Here is a 27902-nt window from a genome sequence, read left to right on the forward strand (position 1 = left end):
CTCCCTGCTCTTGTTTTCATGCAGTGAAGCTAGCCTCTTCTTGCATGCTTCATGTCCTCTATAAACAAACTTTTTTTGGGTGAATGCATGCATGTGGGTACATGTATAAATGGTTGTGCAGAATTGGACTAATTACTTGTCTTAGACCCCTGATGATACAAAGTTTAGGACAGACATATTGACAAGTAATTGGAGGCTTTGGCACTTACCAGTGCAATGGTTCAAGCTGACAGAGTTTCCTTCAGTACCATCTGCTGCCAAGGTGAAGATGGTAAATTTGAACTTATGTCCTGGCATCAAGCCACTGACAGTAGTAGAATTGGTGTTGACTGTGTTATTGGTAGATGGATTCCCATCTGTTTGCACTCTGTATTTGTACTCCTTCTTGTACTCAAGTGGCTCATCCCACGTCAGATTTATAGATGTGGTGTTGCTATTTACAGTATTCAGATTTCTAACGGGGTTTGGTTCTGGAAACAAAAAATCAAGTTAGAGGTTAGCTGGTGTTTACTTCTCCCAAGTTTAATTTTCCTCCCCACTTCAACCCAACTTGCTGATGGAACGGAACCTGCTGTTATTAGCTATTATCAATGCTACTGTTGATTGGACTTGCATCCTTCAGTATACTTAGATACATCTGATCCAATCTTGGTAACCTTTAACTTTAAATATTGCCAGTCTTTTTAATACCTCCTATCATCAAATTTTAGCCAACCCGGTGTCTCAACTACCTCTTTTCTCACTATGACCTTGGTGGCATTCCGATGCTTGGTAAAGACAAATGCAAAGTAATAATTTAATATCTCAGTATGCCCTCTGCCCCTTCATAAATCTCTCATCAGTCCTACTCCTCCTTTTCCCACTCAATATTTATACCTCAGTGGGAGAATTGGATTCCACTTTATGTTGGCTTCCAGTATGTTCTCATACCCTCTCTTTGTTGCTCTTATTTCCTTTTTGATTTCACTGTTGAACTTTCTATCTTCAGCCTGGATTTTACTTGTATTATCAAAATAGACTTCTCAAATGTACCTTTTCTGCTTTTCCCTGCCCTCTCATTTGTCATGCAGGGATACTAATTTTCTGACTTATTTGTTTCCCTTATGGGAATGCATCTCCACCATTCCCAAATAATCTACTGCTCAAATGTTCCAATCAAATTTGATTGGGTCAAACCAGTAATTACTCCATTGAATCCCCTCCCAATTAATTTTTACCCTGGATTGCTCTTTGATCTTTTCCACAGCTGACCTAAACTTGATGACACAATGATCAACGTCCCCTAAATGTTACCCTACTGACACTTCTCCACTTGTCTCAATTCACTCTCCAGAACTAGAGACAATAGGCTGGATTCTCCAACCTCACCGGGGTTGGGATTTTCCAGTCCCACTGCAGTGAACAGGGATTTGGCTGAGCGCCAAATCCTTTGTTCTTGGTGGCAGTGGTAACAGGGCATGAATGGACGGGGAATTCTGGTCAATTTTTCTCTCATTAGACTAGAATTATTTTGCTATAGAAAACTGTCTGACTGTACTCTAGAAACCCTTCTCCCTCTTTACTCTTTACACTAATACTATTCCAGTCTATATCTGGATAATTAAAGTCTGCAATTCTAACTCCTCTATAGTCTGTGCACCTAAGAACATAAGAAATAGTAGCAGGAGTAGGCCACCTAGCCCTTTGAGCCTGCCCCGCCATTCAATAAGATCATGGCTGATCGGAAGTCGATCAGTTCCACTTTCCCGCTCTCTCCCCATAACCCTTAATTCCCTTGTCTATCAAAAACCTAACTACCCGTGACTTAAATATATTTAGCGAGGTAGCCTCCACCACTTCAGCAGGCAGAGAATTCCACAGATTCACCACCCTCTCAGTGAAGAAGTTCCTCCTCAACTCCAATCTAAACTGCGCCCCCCCCCCTTACCTTGAGGCTGTGCCCTCTAGTTCTGCCATCCTTGCTAAGTGGGAAGAATCTCTCTACCTCTACCCTATCCATCCCCTTCATTATCTTATACATCTCTATAAGATCCCCCCTTGTCCTTCTAGACTCCAACGAGTACAGACCCAGTCTATTTAGTCTCTCTTCATAGTCCAACCCCCTCAACTCCGGTATCAGCCTAGTGAACCACCTCTGTAATTTCTTGCAAATTTGTTCCTGTAAATCTTTCTTTCCAGTTTGTGACCTACAGAATACAACCAGACATGTAAATAGCACTTCCTTAGCTGTATGCAAATCAATTCTGTCCTTGACTCCTCTAGGACATTCTCTCTCTTCAGCATGTTACAATTCTTCTTAGTCAATAACATCACCCCATCTCCTTTATCTATCTATCTTTTCCTAAAACCTTGTGCCCAATAATATTTAGTGCCCAGTTTTGCTCTTTTTAAGCTAGGTCTCCAATGAGAGACATGACATCATATTTCTACATGGCTGTCTGCGTGTGCAGCTCCCATCCTTATTTATTGCATTCTGTACATTCACAAACATGCAAAACTTAATTCAGACCTTACTGCACTTCTTCTTACCCAACCTAATACCTTACATTTGAATATGGCTGAAGAGAAAAATGTTGCCAAAGCCTCGGAGAACTGATGTGTTGCCACGTAAACAGGTATCCAAGTGATTGGCTGAATGAATCAAACAGCATTCCTTTGGTTGTTCATAATAGGCAAAGTACAGACTGTACTCAACCAGCCTGTGCTTATAAAACCCAAAACAAAACATCCACTGCTAGATGTGATTCCACAATTGCACTCAACCAGCCAGCACTTGCAAAACCCCAAACAGAACATCTATTGTTAGATAAAAGCAAATTACTGCAGACGCTGGAATCTGAAACCAAAAGAGAAAATGCTGGAAAATCTCAGCAGGTCTGGCAGCATCTGCAAGGAGAGAAAGGAGCTGACAAATTGAGTCCAGGTGACCCTTTGTTGTTAGATGCAAGTCCATGATTGTTCAGCAAGTATTGCACAATTCTGAATGCACTAATAGCTACATTAACAATTTAGGATAAGCAGTTGAGCGCATAATGTAGTTTATTTGCCTGGTTAGAAGCAACATCCATTCATCTACAGGGGCATGATCTCTGAAAACCAAAAGGAATATGTTGAAGCCTCGTGGTTTTATTAGAACATAGAACAGTACAGCACCGTACAGGCCCTTCAGCCCTCGGTGTAGTGCCGAGCTATGTCCAAACCCAAGATCAAGCTATCCCACTCCATATCATTCTAGTGTGCTCCATGTGCTTATCCAATAATTGCTTGAAAGTTCCTAAAGTGTCCGACTCCACTATCACAACAGGCAGTGTATTCCACACCCCAACCACTCTCTGAGTTAAGAATCTGCCTCGGACATCTCTCCTGTATCTCCCACCATGACCAAAGGTGACCAAAGAGGTGGATAGGGGTAAGGCAGTAGATGTGGTATATATGGATTTTAGTAAGGCGTTTGATAAGGTTCACCATGGTATGCTTCTGCAGAAAATGCAGATGTATGGGATTGGTGGTAATTTAGGTACTTGGATCAGGAATTGGTTAGCAGATAGGAGACAGAGGGTGGTGGTTGATGGTAATTATTCATCATAGAGTTCGGTTATGAGTGGTGTGCCTCAGGGATCTGTTTTGGGGCCACTGCTGTTTGTAATCTTTATTAATGATCTGGATGAGGGTATAGTTGGGTGGATTAGTAAGTTTGCTGATGACACCAAAGTCGGAGGTGTGGTAGATTGTGAGGAAGGGTGTCGAAGTTTGCAGGGTGACTTGGACAGGTTGCAGAGCTGGGCCGCGAGGTGGCGGATGGAGTTTAATGCGGAGAAGTGTGAGGTAATCCATTTCGGTAGGAATAACAGATGTGTTGAGTATAGGGCTAACGGGAGGACTTTGAATAGAGTGGAGGAGCAGAGGGATCTAGGTGTATGTGTACATAGATCCCTGAAAGTTGGGAATCAAGTAGATAAGGTTGTTAAGAAGGCGTACGGTGTCTTGGCGTTTATTGGTAGGGGGATTGAATTTAGGAGTCGCAGCGTCATGTTGCAACTGTACACAACTCTGGTGCGGCCGCACTTGGAGTACTGTGTGCAGTTCTGGTCCCCACATTACAGGAAGGATGTGGAGGCTTTGGAGAGGGTGCAGAGGAGGTTTACCAGGATGTTGCCTGGTATGCAGGGGAGGTCCTATGAGGAGAGACTGAGGGATTTGGGGTTGTTTTCACTGGAAAGAAGGCGGCTAAGAGGGGATCTTATAGAAACATATAAGATGATTAGAGGTTTAGATAGGGTGGATGGTGATAGCCTGTTTCCTCGGATGGAGAAATCTAGCACGAGGGGGCATGGCTTTAAATTAAGGGGGGGTAGTTATAGGACGGATGTCAGGGGCAGGTTCTTTACCCAGAGGGTGGTGAGGGACTGGAATGCCCTGCCTGCTGCAGTTGTAAATGCACCTAGTTTGGGGGCGTTTAAGAGATTGGTGGATAGGTTTATGGACGAAAAGGGATTGGTTTAGATTAGAGGGTCAATGTTTTTTTTTAAAATAAGACTGGTCGGCGCAACATTGTGGGCCGAAGGGCCTGTTCCGCGCTGTAATGTTCTATGTTCTATGTTCTATGAACCTTGTAGTTATGCCCCACGGAAACAGTCTCTCTCTGCAAGTCCACTCTATCTATTCCCCTCATCATCTTATAAACCTCGATTAAGTCGTCTCTCATCCTCCTCTGCTCTAAAGGGAAAAGCCCCAGCTCCCTCAACCTTTCCTCATATGACCTACCCTCCAAACCAGGCAGCATCCTGGTAAGTCTCCTCTGCACTCTCTCCAATGCTTCCACATCCTTCCTACAGTGAGGTGACCAGAACGGCACACAATATTTGAAGTGTGGTCTCACCAAGGTTCTGTATAGTTGCAGCATAACCCCATGACTCTCAAAATCAAACCCCCTGTTAATAATTGCTAACACATTATAAGCCTTCTTCACAGCTCTACCACTTGAGTGGCAACCTTCAGAGATCTGTGGATATGAACCCCAAGTCCTCTCTGTTCCTCCACATTCCTCAGAACCCTGCCGTTGACCTTGTAATCCGCATTCAAGTTTGTCATACCAAAATGGATCACCTCCTTTGTGAACTATGGTTCCCCCACTCGGCCATTTCTTCCCTGCCTGACAGGGACATACCTATCAAGGACATGCAGTATTTGCTCCTTGAACAAGCTCTACTTTTCATTTGTGCCTTTACCTGACAGTTTTTGTTCCCATCTTATGCTCCTTAATTCTTGCCTAATCGCATCATAATTACCCCTTCCCCAATTATAAACCTTGCCCTGCCATGTGACCTTATCTCTCTCCATTGCAATAGTGAAAGACACCGGATTGTGGTCATTATCTCCAAAGTGCTCTCCCACAAACAAATCTAACATTTGGCCCTGTTCATTACCCAGTACCAAGTCCACTGTGGCCCCACCTCTTGTCGGCTTATCCACATATCGTGTCGGGAAACTCTCCTGCACACATTGTACAAAAAGTATCCCATCCGAACTATTCAACTTATAAAGGTTCCAATCAATATTTGGAAAGTTAAAATCACCCATGATAACTACCTTGTGACCTCCATGCCTATCCATAATCTGCTTTGCCATTTCCTCCTCCACATCTCTATTACTATTTGGGGGCCTATAGAAAACTCCTAACAAAACATGACCGTTCCTTTCCTACTTCTAACTTCAGCCCATATTACCTCAGTAGGCAGATTCCCCTCGAAATGCAGCAGCCGTTAAACTATTCTTGATTAACACTGCTCCACCTCATTTACCATCTTCCCTACTCTTACTGAAACATCTATACCATGGAACTGCCAATAACCATTCCTGTCCCTGTTCTAACCATGTCTCCTAACGGCCACAACGTCGTAGTCTCAAGTACCAATCCACACTCCAAGTTCACCCACCTTATTCCGGATGCTCCTTGCATTGAAGTAGATACACTTCAACCCACCATCCTGTCTGCCTGTACACTCCTGGTACCTTGATACCCTCCTTAGTACCTCACTACCCTCAATACTGGCTTTTGGACTACAGCTCGTTTTCCCATCCCCCTGACAAATTAGTTTAAACCTGCCCGAAGAGCCATAGCAAATTTTCCTTCCAGGATATTGGCGTCCCTCTGGTTCAGGTGCAAACCATCCTGTTTGTACAGATCCCACCTTCTCCAGAATGTGCTCCAAATATCCATATAAATGAAACCCTCTCTCCTACACCATCCCTGCAGCCACATGTTTATCTGAACTCTCTCCCTGTTGCTTAACTAGCTAGCACGTGGCACCGGCAACAAACCAGAAATGACAACATGCTTTGTCCTGGCCCTCAGCTTCCATCCTAGCTCCCCAAATTTTAACTCCCTAAGTTTTAAATGCCCGTCCCTTCTCCTACCTGTGTTGTTGATACCGATGTGTACCATGGCCTGCAATTGATCCCCTTCCCTCTTAAGGATCCTGAAAACACGGTCCGAGACGTCATGGATCCTGCCACCCGGGAGGCAACATGCCATCCGTGAGTCTCTTTTGCTGCCACAGAACCTCCTATCTGTCCCTCTAACCATCTAATCAATTACCCAGAAGCATGGGGAGCCGATAGTTCCCAACTGTCTTTTCTAAAACAATCCCTCAGTTTATTAAGAGTTGACTTGCCGACCAATAGCACCCTGTTCTCCTGTAGTATAAATTGTTGTGATTGTTTGAAATTTGTCCTGCTGAGTGCAGAACAAAAGCTTCAACATGATAACTCATGTTTCAAGCTCTTAACTACCAAGTGACTGTATTTTTTTACACTAGTGCTGCCTGTCTCTCCCAATTATTTATGCATCTTGTTTTTCCTCTGTAATGCTGCATCCTGATTCCCCTTGTCAAGTTAAACCTTCCCCAATGTTATTAGTAAAATTGGTCCCAGCTATGGTTAGTTACAGCCCATCTTGGGTATACAGGTGCCAATTCCCCAAAACCAATTCCAACATCTTGGGAATCTAACGCCTCCCTTCGTGTCTCCAGTCACGTATTCATTTTCTCTGTCCTCCAACTTTTATACTCAACGACACAAGCCACAGAACTAAAGTGGAGATGCTACCTTTGAAGTGTGGCTTGCTAGTTTCTTCTGTGATAGCATTCCCAAAATGTCAGAAACATTATCCTGGGTCATTTTAGGTATGAGACTGCAACCTGGCATTGTCAGCTATAGTATCAACACATTCTGCATTATTTAATGTTCAGCATATCAAGAAGATCCATGGCACAACTCAATTATGCATGGCAGATTTCAAGAAGGATCCAACTGTTCATTCTCCAGAGAGATATTCTGGTCGAAGATAATGTTAACTTTTGGAGACACAATCTTTAGCTACCTGTTACTAATTATGGAAAATTCCACCATTCCAAGGACAAATATGAGTTGAACCTGTTTTGTTCATTACAAAAAATTGACAATCATTGTAGATGTCATTAGCTTTTTAAATCTACTTCATCCAATTAGACTGCACTATTTCAATGATCTGCTAAACTCGGTCAATGGAATCCACTAAAGGATGGAGAACAAACATAAGAAAAACGTTTTCATTCGTACAAATAGCCAAACAAAAGTTCCACTCTTCCACGTAAGGAAAGAGCACAGGATACTTACGTGTGTAAAGACTCTCTGACACAGTACTGCTGTTCAAATTCTCGGGGATAGTGGTAAAAACAGTTATGTTGTACTGAGTTCCAGAGCTGAGGTCAAAGATAATAGATTTGTTAGCTTCTACAGAGCGAGATATTACATTTGCTGCATGTGCCACCGTGTAGGTAACAGTAAAGTTGTATGTCCCGAATTCCATATTTTCAGGCCTTGGCCAGCCAACCTCAATGGCAGAGTTATTGAAGTTAGTCACCACTATGGTTCCAGGTGGAGAGGGAACTGTAGAAGAAATAAACATTTTTCATGAGGAAAAACATTGAATTTGCATATTTCAGAAGCTGCAATGACTTTTAGCACCATAAATATGGTTCTCCAATGGCAGTATTGGTTGCTATATATCCCAAGATGCAATAATCTGTGTCCACAATCCCAAAAAACCTTTCATTTTAGCATTTCAAAAGTAAATAAATTGCATACTTTACACTGTAGGTATTGGTTTGATTAGTAGGTTTGTGGATGACACAAAGGTTGGAGGATTTGTGGATAGTGGTGAGGACCATCATAGAGGATACAGCAGGATATAGATCAGTTGGAGACTTGGATGGAGTTCAATCCAGACAAATGTGAGATAATGCATTTTGGAAGGTCTAATACAGATAGGAAATATACAGTAAATGGCAGAACCCTTAACAGTATTGATAGATAAAGGGACCTGGGTTTTCAGGTACACAAGTCACTGAAAGTGGCAATGCAGGTGAAGAAGGTAATAAAGAAGGCATATGGCATGCTTGCCTTCATTGGCTGGGGCACTGGGTTTAAAAATTGGCAGGTCATATTGCAATTAGTTAGGCTGCACTTGGAATATAGTGTTCAGTTCTGGTTGTCACACTACCAGAAGGATGTGGAGGCTTTGAAGAGGGTAGAGAGAAGATGTACCAAGATGTTGCCTGGTATGGAGGGTATTAGCTATGAGGAGAGATTGGAAAAACTTGGCTTGTTCTTACTGGAACAACGGAGATTGAGGGGCAACATGATAGAAATCTACAAGATTATGAGAGGCATGGACAGAGTGGATAGTCAGAAACTTTTTCCCGGGATGGAAGAGTCAATTACTAGGGGGCGCAGGCTTAAGGTGCAAGGGACAAGGTTTAAAGGAGATGTACGAGGCAAGTTTTTACACAGAGGGTAGGGGTGCCTGGATCTTGTTGCTGGGGGATGTAGTGGAAGGGGTATGGTAGTGACTTTTAAGGGGCATCTTGACAAATGCATGAATAGGATGGGAATAGAGGGATATGGTCCCCGGAAGGGTAGGGGGTTTTAGTTAAGTTGGGCAGCACGGTCGGTGCAGGCTTGGAGGGCCAAAGGGTCTGTTCTTGTGCTGTAATTTTCCTTGTTCTTTGTTCCTTAACAATTACAATGGAAACCTGTCAGATTGGCTAATCTTGTGGTCTATGACTTGGTGTGTCAGAGGAAGCTGCCCGAGGAGTTGATCTTGCTGTAATGTGTTCTGAACCAGTGAAAGATTTTGAAAATATTTTTACATTTTGACTGTTATAGAATCATCATAGAATCCCCACGGCACAGAAAGAGCCATTCAGCCCACCGAGTCTGCACCAACAATAATCCCACCTAGGACCTATTCCCGTAACTCCCACATATTTACTCTGCTAATCCCCCTACAGGAAAGTCAATTTATCATGGCCACTCAACCTAACCTGCACACCTTGACTGTGGGAGGAAACTCGGGCACCTGGAGGAATCTCATGCAGACACGGGTAGAATGTGCAAACTCCACACAGACAGTGACCTGAGGCTGGAATTGAACCCGGGTCCCTGGTGCTGTGAGGCTGCAGTGCTAACCACTGTGCCACTGCGCCGCGCTTAACCTTCTGTTAATAACTTGGAGCATTAAGAAGGAGGGGGAGATAATATGGCAAAATACAGAGAGGCCAGGGTCATGCTTGTGAACCATGTTTGGCTTAGCAGTCACCTAAGCTGCATCTAGTTTTTCCAATGTGAAAGGAGGATGCATCATATATAGGAACCAGTTTCACACAAAATAATATTTTGGGGCTTGGATAATAGAGTAACAAAAATGAATGGAAAGATGTTGCATTTATTCCAGTTGCAAAAACAAAGAGCCAAGGGTAGAACAGTTGGAAGAAGCACACCAGCATAATTTACACCATTTAATGGGGTTTTAGCTTTCTTCAGTTTATTTCTTAGTGTCACAAGTAGGCTTACATTAACACTGTAATGACATTACTGTGAAAATCCCTTAGTTATTACACTCCGGTGTCTGTTTGGGAATATGGGGGGAGAATTTAGCATGGCCAATGCACCTAACTACCATGACTTTCAGACTGTGGGAGGAAACCCATGCAGAACATGGGGAGAAAGTGCAGACTTCACACAGACAATGACCCAAGCCACGAATTGAACTTGGATCCCTATGAGGCAGCAATGCTAACCACTATGCCACTGGGGATGAAATGCAGGTTGGTTGGACTTGAAAAATAATCATCCATAGCAACGCCTTTTATATGAATGAAAGTCCAGCCAAGTGGAAGGAGCAGCTGAGTCTCTGTCTAAGAAAGCAGGGAATCTGGACAATGTTCAAGAGGTGCCTGCTGGGGCTGGAGAATCTAATTTTGTCAAAGTGGCCAAGGCAATCAGAAAAGTTGTGAACATATGTGGGTAAAGACTAGGTATGGTGAGAAAGAATATAGTTAGGATCTGAGGAAACTAAGTAAGTACAACAGCCCAGTTGCAGTTTGATTCTTCATAAATTTGGAAAGAAAATTTTGATACGAAGGAGAACTCTAATGTGTTCTATACTTACTTGTGGCTTGTGTTATAGGATCTGACATTATGTGATGAGGCCCACTTATTGTTGTCACTTTTATGAGGTACAATCTTCCAGGGCGTAGGTTGCTGAACACCACTCTTGTTGTTGATGATGAGACATTGGTGCTGTTTATGACTGCTCCTGGATTTCGAAAATCTTCAATGGCAATCAAGAAGTACTCAACACGTCCTGGTGGATGGATCCAGGAAACGGTCAGTGAATCAGTTGTGTTCTCATTGCTCAGACTGACATTTTCCAATGGTATTTTCACAGGTTCTGTTTAGAAATAAAATAATATTATGGCAGGACAGTGGATGGTAATATCAGAGCTATTCTGGCTCCATCGCATTAATGAGGTTCCATTAGGTTCTGGATACAGAAGAAAGAAGATTTTTCGCATCTATTCATCTTCTGTTATCACGTAAACCGATGTTCACAATCCCCTACCCTCTAACCTATAGATTATATTACATGAGGAAATCTAATTGTTCACATCATTGAGAACTAAGTAATCTCCCAATGTCATGCTCAGGATAACAGAAGGTAAACATTTGGGGATTTGTAATGTCAATATTCATGGTTCATATCAGTAAATGTACATTCTGAGCCTGTGATTTTCCCACCTGTTCATTTGAGGAGCCAATGATGTGCAATTTCATAATGTGCATTTCGACATTCACTGGAGATACAGGAGGAAAATTTACCTTTCAAGTTGCCCAATTACTTTGGCCTACTGAACTTAACAAATAACTTTACAGATCGCACTTGCTCTCCATCTATATCCATTAGACATTCAGACCTCATTTTAAGTTTTAAACTGTTAACAAAATACATTTAAAACCAATAAAAAAATTTGATAGTTATAGCAGAAATCGTTATATCCAACTCAAGGGGACGACCAATAAGAGAAATACAACCATGTACAGTGTCAGCTTTTTTTATGAATTATAATGTTTCTTTCTCAACACCGTGGCAGACAATATTCAGCCAAATCTCCATCTCTAAGAAAGTTTCAAAAATTAAAAAAAAATTCTCTCCCCTTAGAATTTCAAATTGGTTCTCAGATCGAAACAGGCCAGCTCTTCTTACATCCAAAAAGAAAGTCACTGGGAATTTTCCAGAATTGAAATATCCGACCATTCACATGCAAACTGAAACACTGGCTGGGGATTTCTGGCCTCGCCATGGCATGACCTGCCACGGGGAATGTGGTGGGGCCCAGGCAAAAGTCTATTGATGACCCCAATGGTGGGAGGGGCTGAAAAATCCCTGCTCATTTTTTATGATTGAATGGTCTCTCTGAAGCTTGCAATGAGCAACAACTGAGTAAAGCTTGATTTCAGGGCAATTTTTTTAAATGAAACTGCTAATTTATGATGACTAAATTTAAAGAGAACTGCCCTCAACCAAAACATGGATGAAATGTTGAATTTTCTTTCATGCCGCTTTCTATTCACTTGTTGGGAGTGGTTGAGATCCCTCTTTTTGCTATGAATATATTCAACAGTGTATTAAATGATTTGACCCCATATAATGATCCTTATATAACAACATATATTGCACATATGAAATGAAGTGAAAATCATTTTGTCATATCTGTTATAAGGCTCATTTACATGCTCAAGGTGAGGAATGTTGATGTTAAACTAAATACCAGTTGAAGAAAGAAACCAGAGGCAATCTTTACTCAGATTTATTCACAATGTGAGACATTAAAAATCTCTTGCTCCTAGCTCTCCAATCCACCATCAATGTCAATAAGTGTTTCTTTGACAATCCAGAGATGGGAAGATTTTGGCCAGAGGCTGGAAGTTTGATGGAAGATGTACATCAGGACCCAGCAGAAGTCCTGACTTTGTGGACATTATCCAGTTGTTTAAACTGATGGGCTGATTCCTTGCTGCAAGGGGTCCTCTACAAATGTCTTCAGTGAGTTTAGGGTCACTCTAGACTTGGGCTAGAAATAAGCGACTTACCTGGATACTTAGTTTAAACCTGAAGTCTAGTAACTTCAAAACTGACCCCCTCAACCACTGTCCTTTCACTGACTGCACAACTAATACCCAACTAGAGCTGACTACCACCCTCAGCACCCCTCCTCCCACTCAACTGACTACTTCACCCACTAGGTCCAACTACTTTTTCTGCTGACTAGACCTACTAATTCTCATTGACCTGATTCGACTAAACCACGTCCCAACTTTACTAGCATCCTTACACCCACTCACACTCATTCAGTCAAAGACTAGACCTTTAAAAAGTTACCCAAATACTGTAGTATAAAGGGTTAATTCTAACAATGTGGCATGCTAATGAGACAGTCTAAATCATCAGGTGAAATGATGCAATCTCTCATGACCTGCTCTCACTTGTAGACCTCATGGCAAGGAGTCACAAGTCATGTTTCAATAAAGTTCAAATGCTTTCTATACCTCAGTAGACTATAAATTTTCTGTGTTTACACAACTATATCAAGAGTATTATTAACATGGCAGTTAGTGCCTTAAAGAGGGTTGTGTCCTTTCTTTCCCCTAATCCTATTCTGCTTGCTGGGCTTAGGCAGGAGTTGCAGTGTTTGGTCAGTAGAATTTAGGAAACCTGAGAAGAAATAGGCAGTAGCGTAATGTTTGAAAAATCAGTGTGGGCAGTAGAATACACCTAGCATTGCCACTGACTGGAAGACCTTGGCTATTATATTCTCTAAGAAAACCAATTATCAAAAAAGTAAACAGAAAATGACAAGGGAACAGGCACTGGAACTGTACTAAATTATTAGAGGGAAGCTTATTAAATCAAAATGTAATTCTCAGGGGTCATGACACACCAGTCAGGGAAGGCCTGAATTGTACATTGCGTATTCCTTGTCCAAGGCCACCAGGCACAAATGTAGAGAAGCAGTCAGGTCAGACAACTCCCTTGGCCACCCGCTACCTGGGCCAGTAATGGCCACCTCGGCAATTGCAGTAAGAAAACCAATAATCATTAAATTAAACAAAAATGACAGTGGTGACACTCTCTGGTGGATTACTAAATAAAAAATATTAAAAGGAAACAACTTGTTAAACTAAAATGTCATTCCATGGGCTGATGATGCGCCCAGCTCCTAAGGCACAGAAGGTCTGAAGCATACCGGTAGATACCAGGTGCCCCTTCTCCAAGGGCAACTGGCCTTTCCAAGGACAGCTGGCCAAAGCACAGAGCCAGATATGGATGACTTCATGACCATTTGCTGTCCAGCCCTGTTAATGGCCACACGACGAGGAAAAGGAGCAGGCTTATGAGGCCCTTCACCCTCCTCGCCCCTCTCCACACAGGGTGGCTGAAGATTAGGAACATGGGGCTAACGTGCAAACAAAAGTTGAGGAGCAGTCCCTTCAAACAGCTAGAAAGTGCTGCAACCTTGGGTAATCTACATCAGCATAGAATACTGACACCCTTTGGCTGCACAAAAGGCATGTCCTTTGAGAGTCCATGAACCACCTCAACTTATCGTTGCATGGCACTGCTGCATGCAACAGCTTCAACGTCAGGTCCATGATGGAAAACAAGAGGACTCCCATGTAGATTGCACTTCACTGAGGACTTCTCCCACTATCAGACAATAGAACAGAATGCCAAGTTGTGTCCTGATGTTAGAGGAAGGAAAGAAGCTGCAGCAGCAGCCAAATTCAAACCCTTCTGCATTGAATGGAAAGACACGAAGGGAATTTCCTCAAGATGGTTCAAATTATGGGCTGCAGATCAAGGGAGGTATTGGGATGCAGGACAAATGTGGAATTCCATCCAAATGGAGGTCAGCTCAGATGAGAGTTTGCCACACTCTTGAACTGTCTTGGAGCTAGACCATTATACTTTTTATTTAATTAAACAAATGATCAATAAATTAAACAAAAATGAGAGGCACTGACTGCCCTTGATGGGGTATTGTAATTAAAACAAAACCTCAAAGGAAACTTAATTAATGAAGTCAAAATGTCATTCCCAGAGTGATGATGAATCCCAACTCCCATGGTGCACATGTCATAATCCACAGAACTCCCCTTACCTTTATCACTGACCCCAATTTATATAATTAATAGCTAGCACTGGAAATGGGGGCTTTGCTATTTCAGCTACCCAGTGTCTACACTTACTGGATCAAGCTGGGACACTTACTGCTAAGCAAAACTCCCATTTTCATTGTTTCATTTCCAGGATAAACATAGCATAGGTTGGGTACAGAGTAAATCTCCCACTTGGTCATCCCAACAACTTGACCAGCTGAACCTGGTATGCCCTGCTATGCTGTTAATCTCTTGGACACATGGAACATAAGGTAGGGTCTAGTGCACAGTGTCAATCCTCCCATCCATTCAAGTCTACTCAAAATGGTATTTTTTCTACAATTGTACGAGAAAGAATTGCAATTCTACTCATTCATCTTTAACAGAATAAATCACCTCTAAATGTTAACTTCCATGACTAAATACATTCTGGAGTTGTTTTCTCTCCCCATTTCAGGCCTTCCCAGATTGCAAGATACTTGAGGTTCACAACAGCAGTATGTGTGACTGTCTCAACCATTTTCCCTTCTTCCTCTTTTGAGCACTTGGTAAGGTGACTGACAATCAACAAACATTTCCACAAGTGCCTAACTCTTAAGTGTTCTGTGATTCCACCATTGTGAGCTTCTGTGCACTTCATCCAATTCTGATACCAAAAGTCTTTTGAAAGTGTTGAAAACTACAGTGACCCCATTCTGACCTGGTGTCAGTAATCTGTAATATGTCTGGGCCATTGATCAAACTCTCTATCATTTCTGCATTTTGTATTTCTTTCCTTGCATTAAATCTTTATGAAGTGTTTCAAATGAGGAAATAAAGTCATTGGGTAGTTGTGAGGGCAGAATCACTGCCTAAAGCCATTAGCATAGACTTCTCTACACCTTCTGTTTTGATGTTAATAACCCATATTGGTACATAGTTTAAGGACAGCAGAAGCTTTCAATTATTTCATTGTCCATTCACTATTAACATTCCCATTAAGTGAACATCCACAGTTTGACGATAGGCAAACCTAACAGTCTTCATCAGCTATCTATCTATACAAAGTCGAAGCAGAAGTGGTTACCTGTGTAATTGGATACAACAACTGGATCTGCTCTAGTTCCATCCTCCGTCAGAGTGATAATGGTAAACGTGTAGTTGGTTCCAGGTGTCAGTCCCATCACATGAAGAGTTTCATTTGTTATGGTTTGATTTCCATTATTATCCGTGGGTGCTGGGTTTCCATCTGTCAGCACCCTATAACGATACTCAGCTCTATATTGTTTCGGCCTTGTCCAATGCAGAGTTATGCTGTTTGTGTCAATCTGTGCTACTTGTAAGCTGTCAACAGGGTTTGGTTCTGTTGAGGAAAGTGAATAAACAAATATATTGCGCATACAAACAAGGACACAAACCACTTCAGAGTCATTGCATGATCTTTCAATATTCAAATAAATCTTAATATTGAGGATGCCATCATGTTGTGTGGGACTACCACTGTACTAAATGGGATAGATTTTGAACGGATCTGGCAACTCAAAGCTAGGTATCCATTGGTGCTCTGGGCTACCTGCAACAATAGAACTATACTTAATCGCAATCTGTAACCTCATCACCTGCATATCCATAATTCTATCATTACCATCAAGCCAGGGAATCTACTCTGGTTCAATGAAAAATGCAGGAGGGCAGGCCAAGAGCAGCAACAGGCTTACCTGAAAATGAGGTTTCAACTTTGTGAAGCTAAAACATAGAATTACTTATGTGCCAAACAGAATAAACAGTTTACTATTAACAGAGCTAGGTGATTCCCACAACCAACAAATCAGATCAAAGTTCTGTAGTCCTGTCACATCTGGTCAGGAATGACAGTGGATAATTAAACAACAAACTGGAGGAGAAGGCTTCACAAAAATCTCCTTCCTCAATGATGGAAGGAGAGAAACCTGTTTCATATATAAGAATAGCAGGCTTCTTCAGTCTGTCTCTGTGATGAGCTTTATTGATGTCAATAAAAATGGTAGCCTACAGTGCTTGCCTCATGGCAGAGTCATATTATGGCAAGCTAGATATTACACTTCGCAAGATTAAATTTTCGCAACTCAAAACAGAATCCAGCATATCAATGCAAAACACAAGGCTGAAGCATTTGTAACCATCTTCAACCAAAGCAGAGTGAATAATTCATGTGGGCCCTTTCCTGAGGTCTTCAGGTGTCAATTTTCAAGCCAATTAGAAAAACTCCATGTGATATCAAGGAACAGCCAAAGACACTGCATACGGCTAAGGCTAAGGGCTATACAATAATACTGAGGCCTTGTGATCCAGAACTAGCTGCATCCTTAGCTAAGTGGTTCCAGGAAACTACAATACTGGTGACAATATGCACCAGCTAAGATTTTCCAAAATTCCTTAGATTCAGGAATGGTCTCAGGAAGTTGCAAACATTACACAGCTTTTCAAGAAAGGAGGGAGAGAGAAAATAGTATGACTGGTTAAGCACCTCAGATAGAATTTCCCTTCCTTTTCAGGACTTTAAATCAACAGGAACAGTACACAGTGCTGTGCTTCTGACAGCTGCCACTATCACTTTCTAGCCTATTCATTCTTCCTGTTCTCAGCTTTGAAAATCTTCAACTATTCCTGTCTTGCCAGTTAATGAACTCTTTCAGGAGCTTTGCATGTAGTTAATTGGAGATGTTCAGGTGGCAGTAACCTTCCTTCACTTTGAAAGTTGCAGCACATTGCCAAGGCATCTGAAGATTGGCATTCCACTTCAGAGCGCTACTTTCACTGCACACCCGTGAGGATCCTGCCCCTACAATTAGAAATCCAGCCCTCTTTGGCAGCACCAATTATCACATTCCTTGTTTCACTTACTGGTGAACTGAATTTTCGACACAAAGGCACTCTGCAATTGTCCAGGTCCAATGGTGGCCACATAAATTGTATAGTTAGTCCCAGAAATAAGATTTGATATTGTCGTGAAGTTTCTAGCTGTTGTCATAGACTCAGTAACAGAATCATTGCGGTAGGTGACACTGAAGTTACGGTGATTATCCATGTCTGCAGGTTCTCCCCAGTTTAATGAGATAGAATTGGTGCTGAATGCAGTCACAGTTATACTTCCAGGCTTGTTGGGAACTAAGATTTAAAAAAACATAAAAACGTTATTTCATCTGCGCCAGTGTAAACAGATTTCTAAATGATTTTTAGATGTTTCTCAACTTGACTTTGTTTGATTTGGAAATGCTCATTTGAAGCATTAATTGCAGTGGCCAAGTCTTAGGATGTTATCAGACCAACACCAACTTTGTCAATAATGAATGATAGAGAATTTTCACAATAATGGGACATGGAGATGGAAGGGAGGGGTGGGATTGGTGAAAGAAGAGGGGTTCATTAAGAAAACCTTTAATTGCAGCCTTTGACTGAGATATTGCCTCACCCTCAGTACATGGGATAAAATCCTACACATTGTCTAGAAACATTTCTACTGCCAATGAATAGACATGTAATGGAAAAGGTTTCTTTTTTAAAATCAGTCTCAAACCAACAGTCAGCTGTGAGATAATGCAGGACAAAACTAGCTTATCTCCTTTGTTTCACTTGTCAAATTGCAGCTCAAGGTAGAGTTGATACCTGAATGATAATCAAACTTGTTGCTGGGATACCAGAGCTCAATTTCATGAAATTGTGTTGAAAAACTTAATTGACAGCTTGCCTATGTTGGCGATAAACATTTCACTATATTGTAACTTCAGAAGGTCTTCAATAGTTTGCTTTCATTTTGAACGATATTCACACATGTACTGTATTTGGGCTAGTGATAGTGAAATGTTACAGATACCTATTTTATTGCAATGATTCAAGTTCAAGAGTATGTGGCAGGGAATGTTTAGCAGCTGTTCATTTTTAAAAATAATTTTTGATAAGATGACAATTATCCACATTACCATTGCGCTGATTTAATCCAAGCTGTTGTTTTTTAATTCCACCTACCTGTTATGCCCAGGACATTGTCAGAGGTTACATTGAAAGGTCCGCTGTTCGTAATCACAATGATATCGTACGCTCGGCCAGGTCGAAGATTTGTGAACATTACAGGCGATGTGGAATCTGTGTTGTTTATTTGATCTGAAGTTATTACATCTTGAACAATGACAAAGAATTTCTCCACATTGCCAGGAGGAGGAGGCCAGGAGACAATCAACTTGTCTATTGTCCCATTATTATTCACTGTGATGTTTTCTTTTGGTATCTGCACAGGTTCTGCAGGGTTGAAAGAAGTTTGAGTCTTCCAAAGATATTCAAATACATGGAAGAATGGAAAGAGACTGGGGAGGAAAGGTCAATAAAACAATAGGGTCACAGGATTAGAAGCACTCCATTCAGCCCTTCAGCTTGTTCTGCTACCCAATTATAACAGGGCCGATCTGTATTTCAACTTTGTTTACCCACTTGTCTTTGCTGCATATCCTTTGGTATTCTCATCTGCAAAAAATTGTCAGTCTCAGTCATGAAAACTTTAACTGTCCTGTCATCTAAAACTTTTGCAAGACAGAGTTCCAGATTTCTGCTACCCTTTGTTTCTTGATTACCTTCCAGAATAGCCTGGCTCTAGTTATGAAGTGGGCTGGATTTTAGCCAACTGAGGAAAATTTATCTGACTGGAAGATCTTGTTTCATAATCTGGATAGACCACAAATACCTCTGACCTAGAGTTGTAGAAAGAAAAATACACTGCAAATTTTACTCAATGCCCCTACAACAAAGATAATTCATTATAAGTGCAGGCTCAATGGACCGAATGGCCTCCTTCTGCACTGTAGGGATTTTATGATTGTATTAGATATCTGCTGTTGGGAGAAAGGAGCTTCTTTCTCAAGTATTCTAGAGGTGAATGTTTTTGGAGTCAATGTAGATCCAGCTGTAGTTCATAAAACATCTAACCTGAAATATACAGAAGTGGAAAATTCTGCATTTAAAATATACCATACTTGATCCAGGAAGTCACAATAATGGTACTGAATGACAAATTACAAACTTTTCACTTTGCCAGTACTGTAGTCCCTCATCGGGACGCACACAAACATTCTGAATTAAAAATAAATGAAATACTTAAAAATAAATCTCTACATGTCAGGATATATCACTATATGTAGGATTTTAAAAATACTTGTTGCAGTGGGTAATCATACTTTACAGTGTAGCGCTATACTAGAAAAACCGTCCAGATTTGGTTCATACTTTGCACTTAGTTTACCTAGATTTAACAATGAAGCTACTAACTTGCATCTCAGGAGGAACATGTTATGAATCTCTGCTTCTGACTTGTTTGATCACTTCAGCTGGAAAATACAGGTGGGGTAGATTGCAAGTGGACAGCACGTCGGACTTGGCTATAACATTTCAACACTCACTGTCCAGTCATACAAATGAATAATGGTCACTTTGACAATATATGAGGGGGTGGTATTCCATTTTGAGTTAGCATTGCAGAAGACAGATGAGTGAATTAAAAAAGGAAAGCATTTTAAAAAAATTATTTCCTTTCATGAGGCACTTACTTGTGTAGCTGGATATTGTCACTGAATCAGCTGAGGTGCGATCTGCTGCCAGTGTGATAACGGTGAAGTTGTAGTTGGTTCCAGAGATCAAACCATCCACTGTGATGTTCTTCATTGTTACAGTTTTATTTCTAGTATCACTGATAGATGAGTCACTTTTCTTTATCACTACCATATATGAATACTCATTTCTGTCTTCTATTGGTTCTGTCCAATTCAGACTTATAGAGTTTGTGCCAACATTGACAATCTGTATATTCCTCACTGGGTTTGGTTCTGTTAAAAAGTTAACCATTTTATCAATGAGCTACAGAAAATAATCCTTCAAGTTAACTAGTTTTTGATGATAAGCATTATACACACACAGACACTGGCTCAGATGTTGCATTCAACAATAAATGCTGCCAGCCATTGATTACGTGTACAGTTTAACCACAGACTTTGGGCTGTGGATAATTCAGGGCAGCGGTGGCCCCACTGGCAGGCCAGAAATCCAGGGCAACCTTGCCATGGCCATTTCTGGAAGTTATAACTGGATTCTGAGGCAATCTGGAAATTAATTGTCTGGAGACTCCCATCCCTTTAAGAGCTGCCTGCCAATTGGAGGGTTGGTGGTTCTTCATTCCTGGCATCACCAGTGACCACTGCTGGAACGGCACCTGACTCAGACAGACCGTTGTCCTCAGACCAAATGGAGTCCGATTACCAGGGCTCATTCGGCAGGGCCTGGTGAGGAAGGAAGGGTAATGGTTGTTGAGGAGAAGGGAAGGGGAGACTGTTTGTGTTGCTGGATGGATGGTCTTTGCTTCTGGACATGGGATCCTCAGTGGACCACCGAGTGTCCAATCAAAAGGGACCACTCCTCACTTATTTGGCACTTAAAAGTAAAAGAGTTTATTTATTAGTCACAAGTAGACTTACATTAACCCTACAAGGAAGTTACTGTGAAAAATCCTCTTGTTGCCATATTCCAGCGCCTATTCGAATACACGGAAGGAGAATTTATGGCCAATGCAGCTAACCAGCATGTCTTTCGAACTGAGAGGGGAAACCGGTGCACCCTGACGAAACCCACGCAGACACAGGAGGAATGTGCACACTCTACAGAGACAATCATCCAAGCCAGGCATCAAACCCAGATCCCTGCTGCTGTGAGGGAGCAGTGTGAACCACTATGCCACTGTGCAAGGGCCTCTGGGTGGGAAGGCCCTCTCTTCCATCCCTACCGTTGACAGATTACGTTGCAAAGGTAATAGGCACAGGGCACAGAATCCCTGTAATTCTATCCCCTGATCTCGACACCCCCCACCTCCACCCAACCCATCTGCATCCCTGCACTGCCACCCAACCTGCTCCTGGGAGGCAAATTAAATTGTGTCCTATGGACTTTTTAACAGGAGGTTGCAGTAATTAGAAATTCAAAATAGTGCTGGTGACCTGAGAATACAGCAAGCAGTTATATATTTTCTTAACCAATTAGATGGAAGAAACCTTACTGAAACAGTAGGAATATAAGGGTTTAGTAACAAACAGGAAACCCAGAAGCCTAGCTTTCCTCACGTGCTGTGGAGTTTTGCCTTTGTTGGATCAAATGATCTTCCCTTCAGAGGCCTGTCCTTTTTCATGAATCAACCCATCTGGAGTGTAGGGTATTAGGTTTTAATCACATTCTCATATTGCAAAACTAGTTCACTGGCAATTTCTAACATGCAAATGTGGTAAAAGTGAATTTGAGAGTTTGATAACATCTCCGAAATCAGAGATGAACTGCTACACAGGTCCAAGGAATGAGTTGTGTTATCCTGGGTAAGATCTTTCAAGAAAGTGTTTATATACTTCGGATAAATTCCTACCAATTTCACAGTGGCTTTACTCACAAAAAAGAGATCTGATTCAACTCTACACATTATTCCTCATACACAGAGACGATTCTGAATACTTTACAAGGCCATGAGCAATAAGAGCGGAGAACGCACAGGAAAGAGAAAAATGAAGGGAGTGCTTAGCAGGGGGAGTAATCAGAGTCAGAGATTTTAAAGTAGATTTAAAGGCGATTTAGACGATTTTTTGAAAGCAGGCCGTTAGGTTGCAAAATGGAGTGGTTGAGGGATGCGAAGAAACGATCATTGTTGGAGCAGAGAATAAAAAGGAAATCAATGAGGAGTGGAAAGCACATGCACTTGACATGCATGTTGTTGAGCTTGGGGAAATCCATAAAGCAATTTTAATAGTGAAGATTTTAAAATCCATTCCCTGGTGTATAGGAAACTAGCAGGCAGATGAAGCTGAGGGTTGAGGGGATTTTAGTCTTTGTCTAAGTGAAGAACTGATTTGAGCTATACTAAATCAATAATAGTTTGTGGAGGATGGAAGCAGGGATGGCAGCAAGGAAGAGGTTGGATAATTCGCCAATGCTGTTTTGCAAATGGAAGAGAGAAATAGATTAGAAGTGGACAATGATTTGCAGGTGAAAGCAAATATAGCTATAGACAGATACCAACTTCAACCTTCACCACCATAAAATAGATAGTGGTGAAAATATGTGCTCAGATTGGCAAAACATACCAAGATTTAGCATCGCTGGAATTACTCAGATGCCAGCCAGAGACAATGACAGAATTAAATCTAATTTGCAGGATTTTGAAAGGACAGTTACGACTTATCCAGGCTTTAATGTTGGGCAGACACCGAAGACATGGCAATAGCCTTGGAGCATATGAAGAGGAATGCAAATACCCTGTGGGGTCTACCAGAGTTGACAGGTGGAGTTATTGAAGAAGTTATGAGTCTTTTTATTGAAAGCTAAAAATGAAACCACAAGACTACTGTGAACGGATTGGTGATTCAGAAGAGAAACACTTCAGAAGATGGTCAAATGATGAGGAACAGTGATCTTGGATCACAGCTTTTGACCTTCATGGTGTTAGACTGCGGGCATGATCGAAACCTAGATAGATGTCTTGAATTGCATGAGGTTTCACAACCTAGTAGAAAGTACTAACATGCATAGTTGGGTTTGACAACAAATGACTAAGTGAGTCAATAATTGAGCAAATGCCAGAGTGAGTTGGAAGTTTTGTTTGGCAAAACATGCATTTACTTAATCGTTAATATAATGTAATTGAACACATTGCTAATAAAGGTGCAAATGAAGGTGACAGTAAAATACAAGCTCTTAAAATCCCCCATTTGTGCAGTAATCTGTCACACATGTGACATCTAGGTGATAGAACAGGGCAAAGCACTGACACGCTTTGCCAAACAAGAAACTTTTTCAACCTGCACTGATTTTCTCACGACAGCTGCAGAGAAAGTAATGAATTTGGTGACAATTCACTATTAAGCAGGCACATTCCAATCCATGAAAACATTAAAGCTACAATGCTTTGACTAAAGCAAAAATTACAATCACCAGAACAGTCCAATGTATCAAAGCATTAATGCACTGTGCCAGTGAGTGGTAATGCTAGGTTCTTCTGGCATTACTTATATGTTAAATGACTGGTTTTAGCCATGATGAGAAGTGAAGCGAGGTAGCTGGGTGCTTAAAGTCAGAGAAAGTCAGTTCTAAGAATTTGCAGACCTATCTCAGAAGTCAGCTTTACAGCAATAAATGCAGTGAGAGGAGGTGGTTATCTGATGTCACGCTGAGGCTGGTGAGGATGCACACAGAAAAGGAAGGAAGAAAGTTAATTGTTCAGTTTAAATTTCCTTCAGAAATTATACTTACTGGTGAAGTGAGTAATTTTCACAAAGTCACTCTGAAGATCACCAGGTCCTTTCGTGGCAATATAAATGGTATAATTTGTTCCAGAGGTAAGATCTGAAATTGTGGTGAAGGTTACATTTATCGTTTTAGACTCAACAGGCAAACCATAGGTGACATTGAAAGTATATTGCCCAACATCCATGGCTATAGGTGCTTCCCAGTTTAATGAGATGGAATTGGTGCTGAAATTGGTCACACTGATGCTTCCAGGAGTGCTGGGAACTGAGTGAGGAAAAAGACACAAAAATATTACTCTTACCTATACCAGTGTACAATAGTTTCCTGATTATTTTCATAGAATCCCTACAGAGCAGAAGGAGGCCATTTTACCCATCGAGTCTGAAAGACCACAATTGCGCCCAGGCCCTATTTCCATAACTCCGCACATTTACCCTGTTAATCCCCCTGACACTAAGAGGCAATTTAGCATGGCCAATTAACCTAATCCGCACACCTTTGGACTGTGGGAGGAAACTGGAGCATCTGGATGAAAGCCATGCAGACACGGGGAGAATGTGCAAACTCCACACAGACAGTGACCTGAGGCCAGAACTAAACCTGGGTCCCTGGCACTGTGAAGCAGCAGTGCTAACCACTGTGCAATTTTATTATGCCTCTGAAACATTTTGAAATTAAAAGGGGCTAAATAAACGCATGTTGTCTTTGGCTTGAAAGAAGTGGGGTGTGTCTACAGCATCTAAGCAAAGAACCACCCAAAGATTTTTGACATTTATTCTTGGAGCCGTGAAAAGTGCTTGAGATCAAGGTGGCGGTCATAAGATGTTGGAAGTAGGGTGATGAGGGCAGGATTTTGTTGAGATCTGTAAAGAACACTTTCTCCTCCTGGCTCACAAGTAATACAAGTAAACAAAATATTTTGTACACCCATCTTAGCAGTGGTTGCTAGTATACATTACTAAAGCTCACGTAGTGCTTATTTGGAAGATGTTGCTGTCATATTTTAACAATTACGCATTGATGCATGAGAGTTGGTTTGCAACTCTTTGGTGAAAATCAGTAGCTAAAAATTGGGTGAAATATGTTCCTTGAATAAATCCACAGGCTAAATCCGGGGGGTGGGTGGGTGGTGGTTGACAATCCTGAAGCTATAAACATCTGTGAAGGAATCTGCCAATAATGAGTACTTTGATATATGATAAAATGTAGCAACAGACTTTGCACATTCAAATTATTAACCTTTTGTTGTTATAGAATTTCACAGAAACAATGGTTGCACTGTAGTATTTTGTTCCACCAAGAAGGTGTTGCATGCCACGGTGGTGAAAACTTCAGTGTTCCCAAGGTCTTGACAGATGGTAGTTGACAAGTCCTGGTCAACTTTTACAATTTCTGAGAAGTTGAAGCCCTTGCTACATTACAGTTAAATAGATTCAATACAAAATTTTCTTAGATTCTACCTACCAGTTATACCCAACACACCAACAGAGGTTACATTGAAAGGTCCGCTGTTTGTAATCAGAGTGATATTGTACTCTCGGCCAGGTCGCAGATTTGTGAACATTACAGGCGACGTGGAATCTGTGCTGTTGATTTGAACTGAAGTTATTACATCTTGAACAAGGACAAAGAATTTCTCAACATTGCCAGGAGGAGGAATCCAGGAGACAATCAGCTTGTCTATTGTCCCATTGTTATTCACTGTGATGTTCTCTTTTGGTATCTGTACAGGTTCTGTGGGGTTGAAATAAATAAATGTTGAATCTTTATGTAGTAGGATGTAAGCTGCTGCTGACTTTGAAGGATGTGCAGACAATCTAGAAGAATATTGTAATTTTTACCTGCACTTGTTGGAAAACTGCCTGTTTGTTGACACAAAGCAAAAGAAACTTGGTTAAAAGTATATATCCAATTACACAGAAAGTTTAGGACTGGTCACAAAAAGGTATATTGTCTCTGTGAGTCAGATTGTCTCTCATGGTAGATTATGAACAACCTTATAAAGAACCACCAACACAGTGCTTTGCTGTAATGTAAATAAGATACTGGGCTGGATTCTCCAACCTTGCTGCAGCTGGTACTCTCTGGTACCGCTGCAGTGAATGGAGATATGCCTGAGCGACAAATTCTCTATTCTCACTGGCAATGGTGGCAGGCATGAAGAACCGGAGAATTTCAGCCACTCTGTTGAAATAACAAAGGGACAGAGTGTGAATAAACAGGGAGTTCAAGTGATAAGTTGTCAGGAGGCAAGTAGTCATTAAACTTGCTTTCAAGATGAGCTAAATTAGTTCTTATTTGGGAAGTTAAGTGCATTCCTGCAACAGGAATCAGCTAAGTCAGCTCTCAATTGAACTTGGCTGCTGTTTGTACAACTAGGTAAAACCAGTTCCAAGGCTTTATAAGCCCATAAAAATGAAGGCCTCACAGTGCTGTATTGATTGCATGGTCGAGTACGGCTGACTGTGAGGAGTGCTTTTGGAGTTGGGTGAAAACAGGGAGTTGGGTGAAACAAGCAGCAGAGGCAACAAGGGAGAATGCCGATTGGCAAGTCAGCATTACTCTTGATTCTCTGAAACTGACAGAGAATTTGGACTAAAAAAAAACTTAAAAGTGACATCCCAGTAGGGCTGTGATTTGATTATTAACAGGGAGCTGTAATAAATTTGAAAACCCATTCAAATTACTGGTTAGACATTGCCTTGAGACTGAGGTAATAAGGAGATATATAATTTAAAAAAAATAAAAAAATTTAAAATCCAAACTAAAAAAGAGATGGAGGGTCAGGTGATGTGTTGTCCATGCATGATGTGGTAGTTGGTGGACCCCATTGTGGTTCCCAGTGAGCACACCTGTAGTAAGTGTTGGTTGCTTGAGGAACTCCGGCTCAGAGTGGATGAATTGGATTCTGAGCTTCGGATGCTGTGACACATCAGGGAGGGAGAGAGATACCTGGTCACTGTGTTCCACGAGAAAGTCACACCCCTTGGATTAAATACCTTCAATTTAGTCAGGGACGGGAGGATGCGACTGTGAGTGAGGCAGATAGAAGGATCCAGGATGTTGGGCTGCAGGAGCCTCAGTCCCTGAACTTGTCCAATAGGTTTGAGATTCTTGCTCCATGTGCAGACAAAAATGGATACTGCAGGGAGGATGAGCAAACTGACCACAGCACAATGGTACAGGGAGCCATTCAAGAGGGGGGAGAAAAAAGAAATGTAGTCATAATTGGGGATAGTATAGTTAGGGGCTTTGACACTGTTCTCTGTGACCAGGATTGTGAATCCCCAAGGTTGTGTTGCCTGCCTAGTGCTCCAGTTCAGGATATCTCACATGGACTGCAGGGGAACTTTGTGTAGGAGGGTAAAGACCCAGTTGTCGTGGTACATGTAGGTACCAATGACATTGGCAGAACAGGAACAAACGTTTTGCTGAGGGAGAATGAACAGCTAGGAGGAAAATTAAAAAGGAAAACCAAAAAAGTAATCTCTGGAATACAAACTTAGCCATGAGCTAATTGGCATAGGGTCAATAAGATTAAGGAGGTGAATACATGGCTCAAAGATTGGTGTGGGAAGAATGGGTTTGAATTCATGGGAAATTGGCACCAGTGTTGGGGAAGGCCTGTCCCGATGAGAAGATTTTCATCTGACAAGTATGAGAAGGAAGGTGGTCAATGCAGGGTTGAGGTTGTTGTACCTAAATGCACACAGTGTATGGAACAAGGTAAAATGAGTTTGTTGCACTCACTGAAATTGGCTGGTACAATGTTGTGGGCATCATAGGAACGTGGCTGCAAGGGGATCAGGACTGGGATCTAAATATCCAAGGATATGTGTCCTATCGGAAGGACAGTCAGATGGGCAAAGAGGGCAGGGTTGCATTGTTAGTAAGGGATGAAGTTAAATCGATAGCAAGAAGTAATATGGGATCAGAAGGCACAGAATTTCTCTGGGTAGAGTGGAGGAATTGCGACGATAAAAAGACCCTGATGGGAGTTATATACAGGTCCCTTCGCAGCAGTCAGGATGTGGGGCAGAAAGTAAATCAGCAGATAGAAAAGGCGTATAAAAAAAGGCAAT

General features: G+C 41.6%; 1 protein-coding gene across 3 annotated transcripts in view; it reads right to left on the reverse strand.

Moving 5' to 3' along the window:
• The window catches only part of ptprja (protein tyrosine phosphatase receptor type Ja), a 180080-nt gene that overhangs the window by 62200 nt on the left and 89978 nt on the right, over nucleotides 1-27902 (reverse strand). For all 3 annotated transcript variants that reach the window (XM_080190430.1, XM_080190428.1, XM_080190429.1), the window contains 9 exons: nucleotides 25285-25554; nucleotides 23824-24084; nucleotides 20094-20369; nucleotides 18526-18795; nucleotides 17404-17667; nucleotides 15608-15883; nucleotides 10493-10774; nucleotides 7657-7929; nucleotides 210-470 (listed from right to left, as the gene is read on the reverse strand). In XM_080190430.1, the coding sequence (XP_080046556.1) occupies nucleotides 210-470; nucleotides 7657-7929; nucleotides 10493-10774; nucleotides 15608-15883; nucleotides 17404-17667; nucleotides 18526-18795; nucleotides 20094-20369; nucleotides 23824-24084; nucleotides 25285-25554 (2433 nt within the window). The remainder of the gene's footprint in view (nucleotides 1-209; nucleotides 471-7656; nucleotides 7930-10492; nucleotides 10775-15607; nucleotides 15884-17403; nucleotides 17668-18525; nucleotides 18796-20093; nucleotides 20370-23823; nucleotides 24085-25284; nucleotides 25555-27902) is intronic.

Source organism: Carcharhinus amblyrhynchos, chromosome 6 (assembly GCF_965287045.1).
Source record: "Carcharhinus amblyrhynchos chromosome 6, sCarAmb.v2.hapA, whole genome shotgun sequence".
Lineage (NCBI taxonomy): Eukaryota > Metazoa > Chordata > Chondrichthyes > Carcharhiniformes > Carcharhinidae > Carcharhinus > Carcharhinus amblyrhynchos.